This window comes from Euprymna scolopes, chromosome 25 (assembly GCF_053919585.1).
Source record: "Euprymna scolopes isolate OS-2025 chromosome 25, ASM5391958v1, whole genome shotgun sequence".
In the NCBI taxonomy this organism is placed as follows: domain Eukaryota; kingdom Metazoa; phylum Mollusca; class Cephalopoda; order Sepiida; family Sepiolidae; genus Euprymna; species Euprymna scolopes.
In genome coordinates this window covers 85,753,620-85,779,881 of record NC_136506.1, presented here as the reverse complement: position 1 = coordinate 85,779,881, position 26,262 = coordinate 85,753,620, and the positions used below count along the sequence as shown (strand labels likewise).

Below are 26,262 nucleotides of genomic sequence, written 5' to 3'. Positions count from 1 at the left end.
TCTTGATGTTTACCCGACACATTAGCTGCATTACACACATGGCATCATGGTGGAAAGCAACATCGATCAGTCTTGGCAGAGAATGAACAATTTCTTCATCAAGCAAAAAAAACTGGTTTGATTCAAAAAAAAAAAAAAAAAAAAAAGAAAGAAAGAAATTTTTTTTTTCCTGAATTAGTTTTTCATATTCTATATAAAAAAAAATCATCTTTTTTTTTTAGGATCAAATTTACAAACTATCGATTTTTAATTTTTTTTATTTTATGTTTAATGTTCTGCTATTAAGGAAGCCTGGAGATATGCAAATGGAATATATAATGGTTTCTAAAATCTGATAGACCAAAGATATTTTTTTGTTGCCTTTTTCTCTAATGTAGGAATACATTTTTTTTTTCTAATATTAGGGTTAATCCTCCTCCGCCTCCTCCTTCTCCTCCTCCTCCTCATCCCCCTCCTCCTCCTCCTCCTCCTCCTCATCATCATCATCATCAATTTAACATCCCTTTTACACACCGACATGCAAGAGGTGGCTTTTAGAAATTAACTTCCAAACCAACCTATCTCTGGCCAGGTCTTCATTTACCCTTCTTTTTCTCAAGTCCATCCTTATAACTCTCCTTGCCCACCATACTGTTTTTCCACCTGACCTTCCCCTATCAATTGACCCTGATATCTTGAATGTTCTGCATCTCACAACCCAAGCACTGTCATCCATTCCTTCGCCAACACATCCGATTTAACGCCTATTGACTTCCCAACAAACCTATTTCTGACCAGGTCTTTATTTGCCCCCTTTTTTCTCAAATCCATCCTTATCAGTTATTCCCTTGTTTTCCACAAAGACAGGCGATGCCTATTGACCTTAGTTTTGAAAAGACCAAGAGTGTAGGGAGAAGGAAAACAGGGAGCAGGAAGAGAGTTCCGCAACATTACAGTGTCTAGCCACAGCAGACTAGATGATGTTTTAAACAGAAAAATTAATTTCAAAAGCGCCCCTGTCATATCAAGGAATCTACTGTTCATTTTATATGTCGGGTCTGTCGGCTTGCGTGGCAAAAAACCGTCTCAAATGCACTTGTGATATTAGGTTGTATAAGGTGTTAACTTTGGTGAAAATTGCCTGTTTATTCTTTCATTGGATTATTTTGATTATTGATTATCGATACTTATTAAAGATATTCCGATACAAAACCTATCTAAGAACACTGCCAGGCATATAAAGTACCTTTGTGTGAAATTTCATAAAAATCGGGCCAGCCGTTTTTGAGTCCATAGGGAACGAACTCATATGCACACGCACACTAAATTCCTTTATACAATAGTAGAGAAATTCTTGATGTTTACCCGACACATTAGCTGCATTACACACATGGCATCATGGTGGAAAGCAACATCGATCAGTCTTGGAAAAAGCCTAATGGAATAGGAAGCTGTATTACAATAAGATATTAAAACAGCGAATTGATGGAGACCACTAGACCAACGAGTTAAACGAGCTGGAACAAAGGAAGCAGGGAATAAATCAGACAAAATTATCTTTGACTTTCATAGGCTAGTATCTTTCCTCCAGGCCACCAGCAATTAACATAAGAATTAAAGGGAATTAAGTACTTATAAATCAATGAATAATATAGATATTTAATTAATATATTAATTAATGCTGGTCAGAAGATCCAAACTCAGCCCCGAAAGCCATATATTCCTACCTGAAGAAGCTTTTTTTGTAAAGAAAAAAATTGTATTTGAATAAACAATATGCTTATTTACAAAAAAAAAAAAAAATCGCATTTTGTTGGCTTTTTTAACATTTTTAAATTTTAACTTTCAAATGCAATCAACGAGGCTAATCACATGACTCATCAGCATAAATGTTTTTTTTTTCTGAATCACATTCTCTGGAAAGTCCCTTATATAAAGAAGAAACAAGTGAAGTCAGCAAGGTAATCGAGAATTGCCCGGGATTATTCATATAATAAAAGCTCTAACTTAGCTCTGTTATAACCGTTATTAATGTAATATTCGACCATTATAGTTGGTTGGGTCATATTATACTCTTTAGAAGGTCATCTATAAATATTAAAGACAAAATGGCTGCACGCGTTTTTGTATGTCCTGCAAAGGCTTTTTTTCCGGGGTTCTCGAGGCGGGGGGGGGTACTATTCTTTAGAATTTTTTATATACTTCCTAGATCATAATATCTACGTTTTGTGAACGGACGTCGTCTCTTTATTTTGATCGACTTTTATAAAATTCGCGCTATTCCGTCCTTTTGCGTATTTGTTTTCTTTTTTGTATAATTAAAGCGAAACTCACTGCTGCAAAGGCGTCAGCGACCTTTCGTGCCGGGACGTCTTGAAAGCAATCAGCTTTGATCAATGTTGGGAAAACCCTTCATATCAGACAATTGCTATTCATTTGAGAGTTCCCCCTTTTTCGGAGGAGCTTTGTTTCCCCAACATCGTGGGGAAACAAATAAATGAAATGGCGGAAAACTTAACTGGCCTTCAGCCAACGTTCATTTCTGCACCTGCGTATACACTTAGCAAGTCAACTTTTTGATTGACATCGTTAAATTTGAGCGCTTTCCACTTCCTATGGCCTCGTAGCGTAACGGTAAGATGTCACGTTTTCTTTCACTTTCTTTTCCCCCTTCGCGTCACGGGTTCGAGCCTGCCTGCCTACTAACACTTGTTTTTTTTTTGTTTTTTCGTGCTCAACGCACACTTCCAAACACCCGGGCAACGCCGGGTACCCCTGCTAGTTTATATAGAGAAGAAACAGTGTTGGGCCTAGAATAGAGCTCTGTGAAACACCGGCATTGATAGAAAAGAAAATGATGATACTCCATAATGAGTTACAAGCTTCAATCAGAAAGAAAAGACCTAATTTTTAAAATGGCTTTATAACTAGAATATTTTTCGAATAAATACCAACAATTATCATTATACCTACAGACACTGATGTTTCATGCTTATGCCATCATCAGTGTATGAAGTGATAATTAGTGCTGGTTGGAAGATCCAAACCTAGTCACAAAGTTTCCTTTGACTTCATGCTTTTCTCTAGGCCACCAGCAATTAACATAAAACTTAAAGGGAATCAAGTACATATAAATGCCATGTCGACAAGTATTAATCTATAAAGGAAAGTAGAAAGATTATATGTCAAATTACAAGATTAGGTTTAAGGTTTCCGAAATTTTACGTTAGAATTGTCTGCACGGCCTAATTTTTAAAAGATTTAATTTATCAACAATTATCTTTATATCTACAGACACGAATGCTTTATGCTTATGTTATCATCTGTGTATGAAGTGATAATTAATGCTGGTCAGAAGATCCAAACTCAGCCACAAAATTATCTTTGACTTTCATAGGCTAGTATCTTTCCTCCAGGCCACTAGCAATTAACATAAAAATTAAAGGGAATTAAGTACGTATAAATCAACGAATGTTTTATGCTTATGTTATCATCTGTGTATGAAGTGATAATTAATGCTGGTCAGAAGATCCAAACTCAGCCACAAAATTATCTTTGACTTTCATAGGCTAGTATCTTTCCTCCAGGCCACTAGCAATTAACATAAAAATTAAAGGGAATTAAGTACTTATAAATCAACGAATGTTTTATGCTTATGTTATCATCTGTGTATGAAGTGATAATTAATGCTGGTCAGAAGATCCAAACTCAGCCACAAAATTATCTTTGACTTTCATAGGCTAGTATCTTTCCTCCAGGCCACCAGCAATTAACATAAGAATTAAAGGGAATTAAGTACTTATAAATCAACGAATTTCTGTGTATGAAGTGATAATTAGTGGTGGTCGGGAGAAAAAAAAAACATGTCTTTGAAAAAAAGTGAGTGCAACTTACCTGTGAGAAATCCAAATGTGATATAAAGAAGAATCAGTTTTTCGCAAAAAATGGCGCCGATCATGCTGGCGGTGGACAGGATAGCTCCAACGATTGTCACATGACCATATTCAAATTTCGTTACCATGTAGCTGACGATTGGGCCTGGAAATGAGAGGAAACACAAGTCATCGGACGAATATACGGTTCCTTTTCTTTTTATTTTTAACAGTGCACATTTTTAATATAGACAAATATCTATATTATATCACTCTTCGTCTGTCGGTCTGTCTGTCTGATCCACTTTTTCTTTAAAACTACTGGGCTAATCTGGCTTAAAGTTTGTATGGACCTTTATTCTAATAAGGTGTTGTTTTTTTTATTTTTAATAGTGCACATTTTTAATATAGATAAATATCTATATTATCTTTTTTAGTCTGTCTTTCTGTCTGGTCTCAGAAACTACTGGCCGATCTATCTGAAAGTTTGAATGGACTTTTATTATGATAAGGTGTAGCAAACTGAGTATTATGGTATTCGTTCGATACACAGTTAGGAATTTATAGGAATTAATAGGGGTTAATAGGAATCAGTCACTACATTTACTCTCACATTTTTTGGACACACTGGGCCGATCTAGCTGAAATTTGGTATGACACTTTGTCATGATAAAGTGCAGCAAACTAAGTATTATGGAATCTATTGGTTGCACAGTTATGGGTTTATAGGTATTAGTCCCTACAATACGATATTTAATTTCCCTTTTTGTTCAGAAACTACTCGTTGATGATCTAGCTGAAGTTTTGTAAGAGTCTTTGTTATGATAAAGTGCAGCAAACTAATTATGATGGTATCCGTTCTATGCATATTTAGGAATTAATAGCGATTAGTATTCAATGCAAAAAGCAGCACAAATCTAACCATATTCAATGGTCAATTTGGCATAAAACCCCCGTTCAAAGCAAACAGGCTATAACTTTTCCCCGTTTTTTAACAGGCTAAAACGTTGTTTCTGAATTATCTACTTGCTTGTGCATGCAGCGTGGCAAACACAGACACGCTGATATATAAACACGTATACAGACAAACACATGCACACAAACATGAAAGACAGACACACAGACAGATGCAGACACACACACACACACATATATTATCAGTATTTTTTTTTTTACTCCATGGAATAAGGAAATAATTCCTTCTATCTCGTGTTCCTCGTTTTTGAACAATAAACAAATATTCATATTTTTTGGATTCTTCGAATTACTGTTCTCAGGCTATTTTCAAGGAGAGATCTTTGATGACCTGTGTGAAAGCTCCTTATGAGCGAATAATAATAATAATAATAATAATAATAATAATAATAATAATAATAATAACAATAACAATAACAATAATAATAATAATAACAATAACAATAATAACAATAACAATAACAATAATAATAATAATAACAATAACAATGATAACAATAACAATAATAATAATAATAATAATAATAATAATATATAATAATAGTAATAATAGTAATAATAGTAATAATAATAATAATAATAATAATAGACAAAGAGACGAAACAATAAACCACATACGAAGCGAATGCAGCGAACTAAGTCCAAAAGAATATAAAAATAGACACGATCAAGTGGTAAAGTCAGCATACTGGGAATTATGAAGACAATTGTATCTTGAACACCTAGACAAATGGTGCAAGCAGAAACCGGCAACAGAAAGCCACAAAACCCTATAGGACATGGATATACAAACGGATATACACACCAAACAAGAAGACCGGATATCATAATAGTTAACAAGAAGGAAAAGTCCTGCCAAAGTGTAGATTTTGCCGTTCTAGCAGACCACAGAGTGAAGGTCAAATATAGCGGGGCAAGACATTCATATAACAGGGACGACGATGAGACAATTCTAATGTTTACACACAGTTCGTATTTATAGATCATAGAAGAGGAAAATTCATCATTGAAGGAAGGGATGCAGTTAATATTATGGAAGGAAGGTGTTTCATGTAAAGTTCGTTTTCAAAGATGATCACAAAGACACATTACCTTTCAGATGTCAGAGATGACAACGAAGACAAAGGTTTACAAATAACATGATGATGTTTATTCTCCCAGCTGGATGACTTATGATCAAGAATTTAATTGCCTTTCGAAGTTATATTTTTTGTTTCCCTTTTCTGGTCACTTCCAAAAGGGTTTCAGCAAACTAAATTGCTGTGACCCCCCCCCCCCACCCTAAACTCATCTGCTGAACTTGGCTCTGACTGAACTGACTCTCTGAATATATTGTAAATTACCTTTCCTTGTGACGTCAAAACGTGCCTCAGCAATGGGTGAGTCCTCGTGTGGATTCTAAATATTACACATGTCTCCACACGCCTTTTTCTAGAGTTGTAAGCCATGTTTAGTTTCAGAACAGTTTCCGATGAATAGTTGTTCTATATAAGTCCTGGGGGTGAGTGGTTCTCAGTAGACAAAACAGTTTCCGATGGTTAGTTGTTCTACACAAGTCCTGGTTGTTGGTTGGTTATTTTTGTTTTTCCTGCATATCAATCCTTTTCAGGTTATTTAATGCCGAATCCAAAGATTTTGAAGAAAAATTTTAATAGAATATTTGTTGTTTTCAAGTCGGTTTCTATTTAACCCATAGTTGGGACCCTAACAGATACTGCCACTCCGGGTTAGAGTGAATCTGGGAGCAATGGCAATTAAAGGGTGGCTCCACACTCCCCAAAGCTCGCAAGCTTGGGCCTCACCACTGGATATAGTTTCAGGTCATATCCAGGACCACAAGTCTTGGAGGTGACTGGTTCTCAGTAGACAATTGTTGAGTTGGAAGCCTCGAAGCAAAAGATTGTTGCCGTGTTGACACAAAGAAAACATATGCGAAATTGCTACAGAAAAAGTTTAATTTTTATGGAGCAATTCTGGTTTCTGATTGGTTCATAGCAAAACGTGAATTAATTCGATTCGTCAGTTCCTAGCAGCATCGTTTATAAATAGAATCTCCCGACTGTGCGGGATCATATCCCATTATACTAAAAAGTATTGCAACACGTTTTTGCAACACAAAGAAAATTCCTAAATTGAATTGTTCTTTCTCCTAACTTTGACATAATTAATATATTTAGTAATTTCTCAACACAATGAAAAATTGCTTCACATTCATTAAATTGCATCTAAATTGCAATATGTATTAATTTTTAACTTTTGATTACTGGGTTCGATTCTAGCCTTTTCCTTTAATAAATATTATTTCCAAACTTATTTACTTTGTTTATCTAATTACTGGGATCTGTCCCCTTCCATATATTACACCATAACGTTTCAGTCGATGTAACCTCCGACCTTCTTCAGATATATATTGTCAAATTTGGGAATGTTCTGTCAAACTCGGGAATCTGTACGGAATTTCAAAACATTCCCGAGTTCGACAAGATACAACTGAAGAAGGTCGGAAGTTACATCGACCGAAACGTTGTGAAAATAACACTCAAGATAAGAACAGTAGTCTGATGAATTCAAATAATACGAAAAACATCAGAAACGTAAATAAATTCCACTGATATATTGGTGTTCTATTTCGAATATTAAGCATTTTTTGCAGGATAATTTTCCCCATAAGTAGTATCAGCTGTTTTCAGAAAAAGCCTCCATTAAATCAGGTAGTTGTAAAACGTATGGACTTAGAATCTCAATATTAACAAAAACAACCACATTCCAATCGTTTTGACACCCAAGTGTCAACTTGATGCCGGATGTGACCGATTGGTACTTGATAACACGACGCAATTTAAGTATTCTGCTGTTGTGGTTGATGCCGTTTTTGTTACCAATTCGCAATGAATTAAGGCTGCAAATAATGTCCCTAGTGTGCTCTCCCTCGCATCCACAGTGATTGTGTCACTAATAATGGCAATGCTCTCATATATCTATTCCAGTTCATATTTCCTGTGAACATTAGGCCAAAGAGTTTGAAGGAAGCACTTTCAGGTAATGATAGTGTGGAATCTATCAGATTTGAGCCTTTATTTTGACCTTGTCTAAGAGTGAAAGAATGTAAAGAAATTGGTTGATATTCACTGATGCTTGGTATCACAGCCGTGGCATGAGCATAGATAAATAACTCTCAGCCCTTAACAAAAAAAAAATAAAATAATAAATAAATAAATCAATAAAAGAAAAATAAAGAAATTAAAATAAATAAATAAATAAATAAATAAAATAAAACAAAAAAGTAAATAAAAGGTGTCAGTAATTAGCAATATGAAGACCAATTTCAACATTTAATATAGAAATTTATTAACGGAAGCACCATTTTTTTTTATATGTATGTGTGCTCTGTCGTTGCACGAGAGAAGAAATGGTAAAGTTTGTTTTTGATTCCGGAATTAAATGAGAGAATCTTTCTGGACTGAGGAAGTAATGTTCTTTAAAAAATAAATAAATAAAGCGAAAAGGAATTAAATTTCTTCTTAGAATAAATCAGATCCAATTAAGGGTAAATCCTTTCCCTGCAAAGATGTCCGAGTCGATTGTCAGGTAGTGATCCTGCTCGGTTCGAAAAAGTAAATTTGAGCGGCAAAAACATATTTTTCCTTTTAGACGGCTCGTACGTGTTTGCGCCATGTTGCTAAAACAACGGGAAAAGAGAACAAGAGAAAAAGAGGCAGTTGACTTTTGCGCGGTGTCTTTTATATCCCTTGGGTTGCTCCAGCGAGGCTATCAGAAAAGATTTTAAAAATGTGTTTTTCTTCGAGCATTGATTGGACAGAAAGTGGATATCCTTTGTCACGTGGTATGCTCTGTTTTACGTCCGCACGAAAAGACAAAGTTATGCTTTTTATCTTCACAGAATTTGTGTGGGTGTATACAGCAAATGTGTGCGTAACTGAAATGTTATTTATTTTAATGTCTTTGGCGTACCGCTACACACTAAGACATTTTGTTTTGATTTATTTATTTTCGTTTTTTGTGAACTTTTGAGGGTTTTCTTTTTAAATTTTTTTCTGTTTTTTTATTTACCTTGAAGAAGGTTTTATTTGATTTTGTAAAGAATTTTTTTTTTACCACATGAAGGTATATGAGAACGCGGAAGCATGTATGCCAGCAGCAGCAGCAGCAGCAGCCAACGTATTCAAATGATCGACCAGTATGCGAGGTGACGTCACAGCGAGGAAGAATATACGGAGAAAAAGTATACTACTTGATAGTTTCAGTGGCAAGCATATTGCTCTCAAAATCAGTATTAGAAGGTGTTATTGGAAAAGGTTTTACTAAAAATATTGTGGTTAATACATTATTGCATTGAATATGGGGATCAAACAAGAAAAGTATACCAAGTAACTAAGTTCCAGTGTCAAACACATTGTTTCAAACAGCAGATACCATCTTTTCCATCCTTAATCTTTTTTTTTTTACTTTTAAAGTACAATTTTGGAGTCCTTGGTATGACTCTGCTGAAGATTGAACCTTGGTCTCCTGGTCCATTATCGAACATTCTAACCATTATGCCTAATGAACGGATCAATTATGATATAGATTATTATTATTAATAATTTTTTTTTTTACTCACGTTCACCCCTAACAAGGCGTATCGCCACTTGTATGTAAGGGGCTACTATTTGGGACCATGCCTAGAAAAGATTAACAAGATGTTGATTTATGTTAATTTAAACTTCTGCATATCAGTACAGTCAGGAAAGCAGGTAACAAGATAGAAATTTCACAGTCTAACTGTTCCGCTGAAGAAACTATCAGAGTAGAGAAAGCTTTCTGGAATTTAGGAACCTCAACAGTGAAGGGGTGAAATTTTGTTGATAAGCGGGTTTGTCGAGGATATGTACGTCGAGGGAGGCACAAGTGCAACGAGTTCATCAGAACACATTCCATTAAAATATTTATAAAATAGGCACAGAGTGCAACATTGCGGCGATGGGACAGGGTGTGAGCTTAGTTGACAAAGTGGGATATATTAGATTAAGAACTCTTTTTTGGGCCCTATCTAAGAGGGAGGGGCTAGTGGTAGATGCACCAGCCCAGATGTGGCAACAATACTCCATGCATGGATAATACTAATAATATTTATTTAAAAAAAATAATTTCTTTCTATATTGGAGAAATTTTTACTAAATAATGGTAAATACATTATTGCATTGAATATGAAGATTACCCAAGAAGAGTATACCATGTAACTAAGTTCCAGTGGCAAACAAATTGTTTCAAACAGCAGATATCATCTTTTCCTCCCTTAATCTTTTTTTCCTTTCAAAGTACAATTTTGGAGTCGTTGGTATAACTCAGTTGAGGATTGAACCTCGGTCTTCTTGGCTATTATCGAATACTGTAACTATTATGTAAAATGAGCGGATCAATTATGATATAGATTATTATTATTATTATTGTTGTTGTTGTTGTTCTTGTTCTTGTTATTATTATTGTTGTTGTTATTGTTGTTGTTATTATTATTCTTGTTATTGTTGTTGTTATTATTATTATTGTTATTATTATTATTGTTATTATTATTATTATTATTATTGTTGTTGTTGTTGTCATTATTATTATTGTTGTTATTGTTGTTGTTATTATTATTATTATTATTGTTGTTATTATTATTGTTATTGTTGTTGTTATTATTATTATTATTATTATTATTGTTGTTATTGTTGTTGTTGTTATTACTATTATTGTTGTTGTTGTTATTGTTATTATTATTATTATTATTATTATTATTATTATTGTTATTATTGTTATTGCTGTTGTTAGTATTATTATTATTGTTGTTGTTGTTATTATGATTATTATTATTGTTATTGTTGTTATTGTTATTATTATTATTATTATTGTTGTTGTTATTATTATTATTATTATTATTATTATTGTTGTTGTTGTTATTATTATTATTATTGTTATTATTGTTATTGTTGTTGTTATTATTGTTGTTGTTGTTATTGTTATTATTATTATTGTTGTTGTTATTATTATTATTATTGTTGTTGTTATTATTATTATTATTATTATTATTATTGTTATTATTATTATTATTGTTGTTGTTGTTATTATTATTATTATTGTTATTATTGTTATTGTTGTTGTTATTGTTATTGTTGTTGTTATTGTTATTATTATTATTGTTGTTGTTATTATTATTGTTGTTGTTACTATTATTATTATTATTGTTATTGTTGTTAGTATTATTATTATTGTTGTTGTTATTGTTGTTGTTGTTACTATTATTGTTATTATTGTTGTTGTTGTTATTATTATTAATACTAATAATATTTATTTAAAAAATGATTTCTTTCTACTCGTCTGTTGTTGTAATCTCTTTGTATTATGTTTTTTCCTTTTCGATTTCTATAAATCGAAATCTCACATAAAAAAAAATCGATTTTGTTGGCAGAAATAATCAATCATTTGGCATTTAGAATCGAAATTGAATTTTTCGACGATCAGATTAAACAAACATTGGCTTTAACACAATTTGGATTCGTTTCATTATTGATTTTATTATCGATCACAATGATTTTGATAAGATTATTCGTGGGGATGGTAGATAAAGTAATGATAATAGTAATAGACCACACAGTGAAAATGAAGGAGACAGACAGCGGCGCAAATACACGGAACTGGCCAGAGAGCTCAAAGAGATGTGGAAGATGAAGAAAGTAAAGATACCACCACGAAAATTAGGAGCGTTAGGAATAATACCGAAAAACTTTGAAAAAAAAATAGGAGAGATTGGAATCAGAGGGATGGCTGAGAAGATCCTATACAACAATGAAAACGACTGAAAATATTAAGGAAAATCCTTGAATGCGGAGACTAACACCTATGAAATACAGGCACAAGTTGGACATATAGAAACATATAAGCATATAGAAACATATAGAAAATATATAGAAATATATAGACACACATAGAAAACATATAGAAACATATAGAAAACACGTACAAAGCATATAGAAACATATAGAAAACATATAGAAACATACAGAAAACATATAGAAACATATAGAAAACATGTAGAAACATATAGAAAACACGTAGAAACATATACAAAACACGTAGAAAGCATATAGAAACATATAGAAAACATATAGAAAGATATAGAAAACATATAGAAACATATAGAAAACATATAGAAACATATAGAAAACATGTAGAAACATATAGAAAACATATAGAAACATATAGAAAACGCGTAGAAAGCATATAGAAACATATAGAAAACATATAGAAAACATATAGAAAACATATAGAAACATATAGAAAGCATATACAAATATATAGAAAATGCTACAGATGTAAAGCACAAAGAAACATCACATGGAATCAAGAAAACTGAAACTGTATGATTGTAAGTTAATCCCCACTTGCGTCCCTGCCTTCCTCCCCTTTTTTTGTGGGTGTCACCATAAACTGACGTCATACTAAATAAGTGAGAAAGGTAAAGGAAATGGAAAGACAATGGAGAGAAAGCACTAACCAAACCTCCACTGGATGGATGCAAAGAGGACTGGAACATTGGAAAGGCTTATTGCCACCCAAATTCCAATGACGACCAATGGTCATTCCTAACGAGAAATCAATGGTAAGCGGCTATTGTGATAATGTAAACTAATTTGCAAAGGTTATCGAAAAGAGGTGGTGAGTACCGGAAATCTGAGGAGGCTTGTTGTCACTCAGACTCCAAGGAACACTATATGTTGTTTTCAAAGAGAAATCTTTGATGTTAACCTGTGTGAAAACTCCTAGTGAGTTGATAATATTAGTCGTAGTAGTAATAGTATGAAAACTGAACGCAAAGAAAGTCAATATAATACTGGTAATTTTAGGAGCATCAGGAACAATCCCCAAAAACCTAGAAACAAAAAACTAATAAATTTGGAATCAAAGGGAAGACTATACAACAGACAGTAATGATGACAGCTATGATGAAAACAGCTGAAACCGTTTTAAAAAAATCCTTGAATGTGGGAACCAATCCACATTAACTATGGACTCTAACCAGTCTCAGGGAGTTCAAACATTGATTATTGTTTTAATTATTGACCAAAATGACTGCAATAAGACTAGTACGTAATCCAATTTACCAAATTTCCACTACTAACGAACATTACACTACTGTCTCGATGGCTACTGTACACTCATTAACTCTTATACTCGAGTGGCCTCTGGGCCTTGATAAGAGGTGACTTCTTTGTAAAAAGAAAACAAAAAAGAAGAAAAAAGTTTTTCTCTTCTCCTCTAAAACTAAAAAAACTTACAACTCAAGAGGTGCTTTTATTAGCTCAGCGCTTTGGCACCTTTCCATTGGCTGGAAAATTTAGACGATATCACGGCCTTTTATACTCCCTGTCAATTTCGAGGTATGAGCTTCCGTCACAACAACTAAGTTGCTCGGAAATCCATACAGATGATGTGTTTATAATGGTGAAGGCTTTGTGAAGAACCAATGACAATTTTTGGTACAACTGCTAGTCTTTGTCGGTACAATGGTTGCCACAAGACAGAGCACACAGTAGGCCTCAGGTTTTTACATTAGTTTTTCTTCTTGTAGATGTATGTCTTAATAAAGACTGGGGATGCATCTCTCCTGTTGAATTAAACGTGCCTTCAGATACCAACCTGGAAAATTTTATATCACTGGCGCGGTACATACAACGCCTAGCTTTCCCAAATAGTCACCCATGTGGTACTGGCCAAACTTATCATTGCTTAACTTTGGTGATCTGGTGTCAACGTGATTGTGTTGTATATATTGTATAAGAACATAAGTACACATATCCTTATTACTCGATGGAGACCGGTTCTTTAACTAGTATTAAATTAGGGTAACATAATCATGTGTTGTATACGGGGTGCGTAAAGTATCCGAGGACAACTTAAACACTTTTGGAAAAAAAAAAAAAAATGAAACTTGTTAAATCGTTAAACTTTACAATTTTTTGCAACAAAATAAATAAATATAATATTAATCTACGTTTTATTTTGTATACACCGTATATTTCCGTGTATGACGACCCTTAAAGTTAAAAAAAATATCATCTTTAAAAACCAATATTTCATAAGGTTGTAATATTTGTTTATTGGTTGTTATAACTGGCAAAGTGGATACAAATATTAGCTTGAGAGGAATATTTTATTTTCTTAGTTTTTACATACTTTTAGAATTCTGTGTCTGCTCTTCGCAGGACACGTGTGACAACGTAGAAGCCTGGAGACTGACTGTCCAATCCTTTTTAGGTCAATCATCGGTCAAAGAGAGAGAGAGAGAGAGAGAGAGAGAGAGAGAGAGAGAGAGAGAGAGAGAGAGAGAGGGTGAGCGAGCAGCAACAGCAGAAGAGAAACGAGAATAGATTTTTGGGTATCTTGGTTAGTTGAGTTCTTTTAGAGAAAGAGAGGATTAAAGAAACAATGTCTTTTCTTCATGGTAGTAGTATGTGGCCTGAGGTCACTTAGGTTCACTCCTACAAGGTACCGGGTGTTGCAATCTCTAGCCTAGGCTAAACAAACATAGTTTCGTGATATAGCAGTCATCTTATACAACCGATATATGATAAATTTATTAAAATTTGCTCCAATTTTGTACCTCGTCTTATCTGACGGTCGTCTTATATGCCGAAATATACGGTATTCTCCTTCCGCTTCTATTACCGAATGAATTCGAGTTTGAAAGTGACTGCAAGCTTTGATCAGGCTGTTTCTCTCATCAAAGAGCATTTGGTATTACGAGGATGCTCATTAACTTCCTTTTCAACGACCCCCTTCACGTAATAATCCAAAGAATTATGGTCCGGTGAGTTAGTTAGGAGGCCATAAGTTTGGTGTGACATGATCATGAAAATTCCCGGGCACCAAATCATCCCTTCCATTAGCTACGTTGTCTATCCAAAGTTTACAAAAGTTTGAAGAGTCTCGACATTGCATATCAGCAAAATTTCACCTCTTCACTGTTGAGGTCTCTAAAATGCCAGAACGCTTTCTACTCTAATAGTTTCTTCAGCAGAATGGCTAGACTGTGAAATTTCCATCTTGCTACCTGCTTCCCTTGTGGCACTATTTCCTTGTGCCACTGTTTCTAACACACTCTGCAGCATGGACGGGTGGTAAATTGTCCATGAGCGTAGAGATACAAAGAAACCCCTTCCCATAATCCCCTTGCTATCTTTCTGTCTCTTTCCTGCACGACCACCATGATGTGAGGACGCATAGACTGTCTCTCCGTAAATGAGGGGGGCCACCCCCTCCCTCAACACTAGTTAGGGTAGGTTAGTTAGCTTTGAAAAGCCTATTGTAAAAATTAATTGTAAATTGTTTTTTTTTTGTAATATATATTGTATCTCTAATGTAAAATAAAATAGTTAGTTATACCTTTGTATATTACAATTGTGTCGCGTGTCGTTTTTCTTGTGTCTGCAATGAATTCCTTCATAAATGTCTTAAGTCGAAAGGCGGCCCTGAGGACAAAGAAATGAAGATTCCCACCAGAATGCCACCAGGGTGAAGAGATCATCTTGAGAAAGGAAAGGAGCCACACCCAAAACCAACATCTCAGGTATGATTTTCTTCTTACTACACAGACCCTAATGACTGGCCCATCTTCATGTCTTCATGAGACCGCTTTAAGACATTTACTATAACACGTCTGTCGGTCACACCCCAGTGACCGGCTGGGGTGTGACCGACAGACGTGTTATAGTAAATGTCTTAAAGCGGTCTCATGAAGACATGAAGATGGGCCAGTCATTAGGGTCTGTGTAGTAAGAAGAAAATCATACCTGAGATGTTGGTTTTGGGTGTGGCTCCTTTCCTTTCTCAAGATGATCTCTTCACCCTGGTGGCATTCTGGTGGGAATCTTCATTTCTTTGTCCTCAGGGCCGCCTTTCGACTTAAGACATTTATGAAGGAATTCATTGCAGACACAAGAAAAACGACACGCGACACAATTGTAATATACAAAGGTATAACTAACTATTTTATTTTACATTAGAGATACAATATATATTACAAAAAAAAAACAATTTACAATTAATTTTTACAATAGGCTTTTCAAAGCTAACTAACCTACCCTAACTAGTGTTGAGGGAGGGGGTGGCCCCCCTCATTTACGGAGAGACAGTCTATGCGTCCTCACATCATGGTGGTCGTGCAGGAAAGAGACAGAAAGATAGCAAGGGGATTATGGGAAGGGGTTTCTTTGTATCTCTACGCTCATGGACAATTTACCACCCGTCCATGCTGCAGAGTGTGTTAGAAACAGTGGCACAAGGAAATAGTGCCACATCCCTCCCTATGCTATCCGAAATTTATGAGTATTCATAAATTTCAGAAGTCCCTAATTTTCCGTGAATGGTGCGTCAACCGGCCGTCAGCAATCAATGTCCCCATGCTCTACGTTCCATCAGGAACTCAGTGAAGCAAGTTATTTTTTCCACCAGGCTCCTGGTAGACTGGTATACTGCTTCAAATACCAGAGAGGGTAATCATCCTCGCCCTCCATCGAGGCAATGACCTCATGATTTCAGTTACTGGATTTACACTTTCTTAAGCAACCAGTATAATATTTTTTAACAAAGCCGGATTTTACGTGAGTTCATCACGCCGACCTATACGTATTTCACTAAGCCGGATTGTACGTGAGTTTATCACGCCGACCTATACGTATTTCACTAAGCCGGATTCTACGTGAGTTTATCACGCCGACCTATACGTATTTCACTAAGCCGGATTGTACGTGAGTTTATCACGCCGACCTATACGTATTTCACTAAGCCGTATTCTACGTGAGTTTATCACGCCGACCTATACGTATTTCACTAAGCCGGATTGTACGTGAGTTTATCACGCCGACCTATACGTATTTCACTAAGCCGGATTGTACGTGAGTTTATCACGCCGACCTATACGTATTTCACTAAGCCGGATTGTACGTGAGTTTATCACGCCGACCTATACGTATTTGACTAAGCCGGATTCTACGTGAGTTTATCACGCCGACCTATACGTATTTCACTAAGCCGGATTCTACGTGAGTTTATCACGCCGACCTATACGTATTTGACTAAGCCGGATTCTACGTGAGTTTATCACGCCGACCTATACGTATTTGACTAAGCCGGATTCTACGTGAGTATATCACGCCGACTTATACGTATTTCACTAAGCCGGATTCTACGTGAGTTTATCACGCCGACCTATACGTATTTCACTAAGCCGGATTCTACGTGAGTTTATCACGCTGATCTATACGTATTTCACTAAGCCGGATTCTACGTGAGTTTATCACGCCGACCTATACGTTTTTTAATTTAGTCTGCATAACATTATTTTCGTAACTGGATTTACGCTCCCTTCAGCAACCAGTATAATGTATTTTAACCAAGTCGGAGTTACGTGACCTCATCACGCCGACCTATATGTATTCCAAGTTATTACTTCAGTTACTGGACTTACGCTCTCTTCAGCGACCAGTATAATGTATTTTAGATAAGTCGGGGTTACGTGACCTCATCACGCCGACCTATATGGATTTAGTAAAACCTTGGTCTTCAGAGGTTCTAATCCAATTAATTCTGTTAGAGCAAGGAGTCTGCCGCCGAGCGACCAATAAAAACTATCCACCACGGAATATTTATTAATTATATAAAGAATTAATTAAGAAGGGCACTCAGCCTTCATGAGTTAGAATACTCAATTAGGGGGAAAAAATTTCCAAAAATAAACAATTCAGAAACCTGGTATACATTAAATCAATGAAATAGGGTGTTAACAATTTTTTTTCTTAAAAAGAAAACATTTTTAAAAAATCATTTCAGAGCACCTCGGTCACAATTAGAATTTGTTTACACAATGCAAACGCATTTCAGTTATTACATTCATAATTAACTTTTTCCCAAATTTCAGGGTACATTTAAAAAGTATATGTATTTTTTCAAAACTTGATTTACAAAAGATCATTAAAATTTAATTCCAAAATTCAAAAATTATTCCAAACATTTGGTTCATTATTAAAATTAATCTTCCGAAAAGATCATAGACAATTCATTTTGAATCAATTCACCCTTCACAATGAGATTCAGAAACATCCCAAACTTTTTCATTTCGTAATTATTATTTTTAAAATTCAGTGTACATTTAAAGTTATTTAATTGATTCTTAAAAATCATTTCTTCTTTTAGACCATTATCCAGGTCATTTCGAATTCAGAAACTTTTCATGTTAATTAACTTTATTTTCCAAAGTAATTATTTTATCATTTAAAAGCAATTCTTTTCCTAAACTCACTCACAAGGATTATTTCGAATTAATAAACTCCCGCCACACCTGGGAGTCACATTAGTTAACGACCAGTTCTGTATAGTTAACAGCTCGAAAAAATTAAAGTTTCAATTAAAGAGAGATCTTTCTAGACTGAGGAAATCTTTTTTTTTCTTAATAATTAATTCAATTTTACGTATATACTCCTCAGTCAATATTTCAGGGACCCCTATCATACGGTCCAATTTCAAATAAACCTTAAATTAAAGAATTTGCTCGAATAATTCTTCCTTAAAATCATCTAGAGTTCAGGAAAATCTCTTTCGTTAGTCAAACAATATTTCCTTAGAAATTATTAAAAATTCAGAGAATATTCGAAATGTAATAGCGTAATTTTTTCTTTAAGAACAACTATGAACATTTCAGAGAACTCTTAAAAAATTAATGTAATCATGTAACAGTTGGCTTTTCCAAACACTCGAAGACTTCAAAAAAGTACTTTAAGTGCTGTTTGAATAATCGTCTCAGTTTTTATTTTTAATAAAAACCAATTGAAGACATCATTTAATGTAATTTAACGAAGCATAAATAATTTTGTTCTTTAAACTTGGTAGAAAAATTTAAAAAACTCCAAGTTAATTCGTTATTATATGCCCTCCTGCAATCAGCCATGGGGGTTTAGCTATACAATCATTAAAACGCAAGAGTAGAGAAAGAGAATGAGGGGAAAAAGAAGGGGATAGAGGCAGAGCGATGCCATTACACACCCCACCACCCTCATAACACCATTACGTAATAACAAAAAAAAATCTTCGACGATTTTAAAAGTCACTCTCTCGTCCTCACAGGTAAGGGAATGAGAGAGAGATAGAGAGAAGAAGAGAGAGAGAGAGGCAGGTAGCGTTGTTCTACCACCCATCCCTTAACAACCTCACAAACACCATGACGAGGTCATCTTAGCTTATCTTTCCCATGTGCGGCCATTGTTTTAAAAAATGAGTGACAGGTAGACATTAAACATTTCTACGAGTTTAAAAAAAAATAAAATAGAAAAAATCTTGTTTTTATCAATTTTGTAAGGCGCTCACACAAAGAAAACTTCGTATTATGTAATCTAAATTTTTAGCGATAATATTTTTTCTTTCCCTTCTTTTCTTTTTTTAACAGACAAAAAAAATAAATAAAAAACATTATCAAATCAAAAAGTCCCCTTATGTTTCAGCGTAAATTGGTACCTAACCTGAAAAATAAACACATCAACTGTTCATGGAATAAAATGTAATGTAAAAGTTCTATTTTTTTCAAATCTGAATCTAACACTTGCAAAGTCAAAAGAATTTTTTTAAAAAGTCCTATATTTTTATAAACCTGAAATAAAGATCAGATAAAAAATGTTAGGTATCCTTTATTTTCTTTCCTTTTTTTTTTCTTTTTTAAATTTATTTTTCGAGCTTCGTGTTTGAAGGATTTTTTTCTTTTTCTTTCATGTAATAACAAGATGCATAGATATACACACATATAGATATATATCTTGAGAGAGACAGAAAGAGAGAAAGCGTGAGAGAGAAAGAGATATTGCATATTCTAGAGACACTTTTTTCTCATCTCTGTTTTTCTTTTTTTGTGTGGGACACATTTCTTACTTTTTTTTTTTCGAAGTGTTACTTTCAATACTCTTTTTTTTTTTTTAAATCGATCTTTTGTAAACCGTTTTTTTTTTTTTTGTAGGTGCAAGACAATTTTTTGTTCAGGTTCTGAATTTTCTTTTTGAGTGCGTTTTTTTTTTTTTTGTGCGCGTGTGTACTGGTCTGCCATTTTTTAAAAAAATTTTGCCAGAAATAATAGTTTTTTCCGTTTTTAAAGACCGTGGACCATTTTTTTTTTTATTCGATTCGTCTAGTGGTCATTATTTTTGGTTGTGCCGTGGGTTTAAGAGTCGAAATTATTTCCATGCTGGGAAACAATATGTCTTGGTCATAGTGCATCATTTATACCACAATCACGCCGATACTGGATTCTGCGACACAGATGCGACGAGATCCGTCTGGTAATTAACCAGGGTCAATCCTGCGTCTTAAGGGACCATTTATACCACAATCAGTCGGCCAACTCGGGTTCGTGAAGATATCGTACCACACCCTGACTGTACTGATATGCAGAAGTTTAAATGTAACGTCAACCAACATCTTGTTAATCTTTCCTAGGCATGGCTCCAAATAGTAGCCCCTTACATCCAGGCGGCGATATGCATTGGTTCTAAAGCCCTGTGGAAAGAAGTAAGGAGGCAGGATGTGCCCTGCTAACAACACTGAAAACTATCACTAACGACTTTTAGAAATCTTGCAATTACTGAATTAAAATGTTTCGTTTTTATAGACAATATTACAGCGTATCTTTTCGTTTTATTAGTTACTAGCATTTCAGCCCGGCGTTGCCCGGGTGTTTGGAGGTGTATGTTAAGCAAAAACAAAAAAGAAAAGAAAAAAGCGGTCAATTTTTTTAAACTTTGACCTCCATTATAACCCCTTAACATTTATTGTTTTGGGCTCAAATCAAGTTATTAAGTTAGATCCATGTCCAAAGAACCTATATCTAAAATTTAAAGTGTTTAGACCCCAAATTGTCAGAGGAGTTTGGTAGAGTTCTCAAAGGTCAAATTGTTGAACTTTGACCTCTTAACAGCCAAATTTCCTGCCGAAAACTAATCAAAAAGATTTTTCAAAATCTCAGTAACCTACATATCAAATTTCGAGTCTGTAAGCTAAAAATTGACAGAGTTATTGCGTATGGAAATGTACACACACACACACACACACACACACACACACACACACACACACACACACACACACACGTTCACTTTTATAGATATACTAGCATGGGTGCCCGGCGTTTCCCCGGTGTTTGGAGGTGTGTGCTGAGCAAAATAAAAACAAAAAAAAGGTCAATTTTTTTAACTTTGACCCCTATTATGACCCCTTAAAATTTATTATTTTGGGCTCAAGTAAAGTTATTAAGTTAGATCCATGTCCAAGGAACCTATATCTAAAATGTTAAGTGTGTAGACCCCAAATTGTCGGGGGAGTTTGGTAGAGTTCTCAAAAGTCAAATCGTTGAACTTTGACCCCTTAACAGCCACATTTCTGGCCGAAAACCAATTACAAATCTCAGGACTCTGTATATCAAGTTTCGTAGACTAAAAATTGACAGAGTTATTGCGTAAGGAATTATATACAGACACACAGACACGTTCACTTTTATAGATATATAGATTAGCATTTCAGCCCGGCGTTGCCCGGGTATTTGGGGGTGTATGTTGAGCAAAAAAAAAAAAAAAAAGCGGTCAATTTTTTAAACTTTGACTCCTATTATGACTCCTTAATATTTATTGTTTTGGGCTCAAATCGATTTATTAAGTTAGATCCATGTCCAAGGAATCTATATCTAAATTTTTCAGTGTTTTGACCTAAAATTGTCGGAGGAGTTTGGTAGAGTTCTCAAAGGTCAAATCGTTGAACTTTGATCCTTTAACAGCAAAATTTCTTGCCGAAACCCAAATACACAGACAGACAAAGACAGACAGACAGACAGACAGACAGACAGACAGAGACAGACAGACAGACACGTTCACTTTTATAGATATACTAGCATGGGTGGCCGGCGTTGCCCGGGTGTTTGGATGTGTATGCTGAGCAAAAAGAAAAACAACACAAAAACGGTCAATTTTTTAAAACTTTGACACCTATTATGACCCCTTAAAATTTATTGAGTTAGATCCATGTTCAAGGAGCCTATATCCAAAATTTCCAGTGTTTAGACCCAAAATTGTCGGAGGAGTTTGGTAGAGCTCTCAAAGGTCAAATCGTTGAACTTTGACCCCTTAACAGCCAAATTTCTTACCGAAAACCAATTACAAATATTTTCCTAAATCTCAGTACCCTGTATATCAAATTTCGAGTCTGTAGACTAAAAATTGACAGAGTTATTGCGCAGGGAAATGTACACACACACACACACACACACACACACACACACACACACACACACACAGACACGTTCACTTTTATAGATATATAGATAGATATGGATAGATAGATTGTAGTATCTGCCATAGGATCTTCTGAAAGCAAAATAAATAAATAAACATGAATTAGTAAATTTTTAATTTAAATTACAAAAATATAAATGTCCTCAAATACCTTATGCGCCGTGTATATACTCCTTTTGACAAAGACACTAAATTACGGCATAAGTAGATTGCAAGGAAAAAAATCCTGTGTAGACATTAAAAATTGTATTTGTTTTTGTTGTTGTTGTTGTTGTTAAATATTATTATATGAGGTTGGTTGGTTGGTTGTTTTTGTTTTACGGCATATCAACCCTTTTCAGGTTATTTAATGCCGAATCCAGTAATTTGGAAGAAATTTTTTTAAATAGAATATATATTTTTTTCCAAGTTGGTTTCTATTAAAGCCATAGCTGGGACCCTAACAGGTACTACCACTCTGGGTCAGAGTGGACCTGGGAGCAATGGCAATTAAAGGGTGGATCCACGCTCCCCAAGGCCTGCAAGCTGGGGCCTCACCATCAGGTATAATTTAAGGTCATATCCAGAACCATATTATATGAGAAAGTATTTCAAGTTAAAATCTATTGAGAAATACACATTTTAAATTGAGAAATACATACTTTAAATACGAGGTACCTTAAATAAGTTGCCAGACTTTATTCGTATGGGTACTTTATTTGATAGTACACATATGAAACTCTAGTCCTGTTAGAAGTAATCTCCTCCTGCTGCAATGCACTTGTTGTACCTTTCCAACAACTTCTGGAAGGGTCCATGGAAGTTCTCTAGTGTAAGTGTGTCAATGATTCTCGTCACAGCCTCTTTAATCTCCTTAATTGTCTTATAACGACAGCCTCTAGGGGTTTCCTTGAGCTTAGGGAATAACCAAAAGTTACAGGGAGTAAGGCCTGGATTATAGTGAGGGTGAGGAACTATCTTAATGCCCATCTTAGTCAAATAGTCTGATATTCTCTGAGTACCCTTGGGACAAACCACGCAAACCTTCCACATCTTCAGTTCCTCACAAATAATTGTGTGTACAGTTCCCACACTGACATCAAACTGTGTACTTATTGTCTTTATAGATATACGGCAGTCCTCATCCATTAATTTTTTTATTTGCCCAATCAACTCTGGTGTTCTGACTTCCTTACTCCTCCCACACCTCTCATCATCCCTCACAGACTCTTTGCCTTCCTTGAATCTCTTATGCCACACAAAAACTGATGCTTGATTCACGCAAAATGGTTTAAAGGCAGTCTGAAAGCATTCCATACGTTTCTGTGGCATTTTTTGCAAGTTTAATACAGAATTTTATTGCATATCGTTCTTCTAAAGTGTCCTCACGTCCAGATTACATTTTTGAAATTCAAAAGTTGTTACAACCAGGCTTTAGTAAGATGTATTCCAATTCCTGTTCTGTCTGTCTATTTGAACCTGAAATCATAAATATTGGTCAGTAATCTCATAAGATGTATAGCAATAACATTCTGAATTTTCAAGAGTCTACGACAATTTTAAATACCTGTATAAAAAGTCTGGAACCTTATAGAAGGCACCTCATATGTAAACGTTGGATAAAAAAATAACAAGCTATACAATATGGCCGACTTATTTGAGCCGTATTGGATAACTTTTTATTTTTCAACACAAAATGTGTATTTCTTAATAGATTTTAACTCGAAATGATTTCTCATGTAATATATTTCCCTAAAACCTCTAACCTTGATAGAAGGGAGACTAAAACTTGCCCCTATGGTTTCTAATGATCTAAATAACAGCAAGGGGAGACTTAATTCCAATATTTCGCATATGTTATACAATGGACCCTCGACATACGAGCAACACGAGTTACGAGAAATTCGAAATACGAGATGGCTTCAGAGCAAAAAAACTCCCCTACAAACGAGCGAAAATCCAAGTTACGAGTTTCCAGATGCAACCGCTAGGTGGTCGAGTGTGTCGTGTTTCACTACGTCTCCTTAATGGTGCCATTTTAATTTGGGATACGAGCTTCATCCGGAAACAAATTAATCTCGTATGTCGGGGGTCCACTGTATCTCCTCTCTTTTGGACATAGGGTACGATTATGAATATCTGCAGTATCAAATAATCCTTAAAGATTGTGAAAGTTACTTTATGTATGAAAACCAAAGAGGGGAGATATAACATATGATCTAGTGATCTTGCTTTGGTATTATACTCACACCATGAGTTTTTTTTTTATATCGATTCGTGACGTCATTGTCAGAATTCCGCACAGGCGACGCATACAAACTGGCGCCACTGTAATATATCTTTTTTATTGTTCATAAATTTTCGACGTTACAATACGAAATGTGATGTTTTGGAGAATATGATAAACCGCATTGCAGCTCCTAAGAGGCTTCGAATGCAAGCGGAACTCCAAGATATATCAGTTGATCATCCCTGGGGATACTTCCTGATTTTCAGGTAATAAATTATTTCTGCATACATAAAGTATGAAACAGTATTTCGATGTGTGCGTGCGTGTGTGCGTGTGTGCGTGTGTGTGTGTGTGTGTGTGTGTGTGTGTGTGTGTGTGTGTGTGTGTGTGTGTGTGTGTAAAATTGAGGTTTGAATTGGTAAGTTCACGTGTAAGGTTAGCATTAAGCAGAGAAAACTTGTTAGATTTACAGTTGCGTGTACATGAACTTACATCATGGACAGGAAGTCTGAAATGAGACGTGGCCAATAAGCTGATAAGATCTTACTCTTTCTTTCTTGACTGTGGGGGGGAAGAGAGTGAGAGAGAGAGAGAGAGAGAGAGAGGGAGAGAGAGAGAGAGAGAGAGAGCAGTCAATAAAGTTACAGCACTCCCGATTTCCAAAAGCCGTCTAACACATGCCGGTATGTAAACCATGATAATGATGATGATGATGATAATCCATTCGTCAATAGGGAATGGTCTCCTCCCTCAATGTAAACAGAAAAATGTGCTTCTGCAGTTGAATTACCCGTTTTTTCGTAAGTAACGCGCCAACATTTACCGATTAGAACACCACTTAACATTCAACACCACCCCGCCCCCCGCCCCCCCTCCTCCAATGTAAACAGTAAAATCTCCTAAAAATGTTAAATAGTGTTCTAATCGGTAAATGTCGGCGCGTTACTTATGGAAAAACAGTTAATTAAACTGCAGAAGCACATGTTAAGCCACACAAGTATTATAATTGCCCCCCCCCCAAAAAAAAAGAACGAAAAACATAAAAATGTTTGGTGCTTATGTTTTTGTAAACCGCTCGTGAAAACTTTGTCTAAAATGCATTAAAAACTCCGTAAGAAAAAAAAAAAAATCCTTCCCCCAAAATACTATATGTATTTTTTTTTTTTAAATTTTTGTTTTAGACAACTTTTTCTTCGAATTTTAAATTGTCCGCCAATGAAAAAACATTTTTTAAATTTAATTTTGTTTCGAGAAAAAAAAAATGTCTTCCGACATTACCCCCCCCCCCACAAACTTGAAGTGCTTTTCTTCTTTTTCATATAATTTTAAATGTGCTACAAAAGATTCGTACGCCATGTGAAAAGGCAGTTTTCTATGTGAAGGCACACTCAACTGCCGTCGTTTATGTTACCGTGCGCTCGTGCGTAGCGTAAACGGAAGCTGTAAAATGGCGGAAAGTAGTTCGTGGGTTCAGGGGTTAATACCGTGCCAGCGGTATTTTTGCGACGGGTTTGATTATCAGATTCGTTGTCAGCGACCTCGATTACTTTAAAAAAAAAATTAGAGTGGTCGGCGTATCCCTATATTTACCACAATTTGTAGTGAAGATAAAGAAATCGTTAATAGTGAAAACAATGGATTATAGCATCATGACAAATTAATCTATATAATAAAGTAAAGGTTGTTTGTTTTGTTTTACGACATATCAACCCTTTTCGGGTTATTTAATACCGAATCCAGTTATTTTGGAAATAGTATTCATGTTGCATTCAGCTATTTTGTAGAATGCTTTTATTCTTCAAGCTCTTTGAATCTTCAATCGTTAGTTTGTAGGGGTTGGTTTGGTTTGGTTTGGTTTGGTTGTTTTTAT

General features: G+C 35.0%; 1 protein-coding gene across 1 annotated transcript in view; it reads right to left on the bottom strand.

Moving 5' to 3' along the window:
* LOC145247477 (monocarboxylate transporter 13-like) overlaps window positions 1-26,262 on the bottom strand; it is a 266,991-nt gene that overhangs the window by 26,251 nt on the left and 214,478 nt on the right. Inside the window, exon 3 of the mRNA XM_080109275.1 lies at window positions 3,874-4,017. Within this exon, the coding sequence (XP_079965401.1) occupies window positions 3,874-4,017 (144 nt within the window). The remainder of the gene's footprint in view (window positions 1-3,873; window positions 4,018-26,262) is intronic.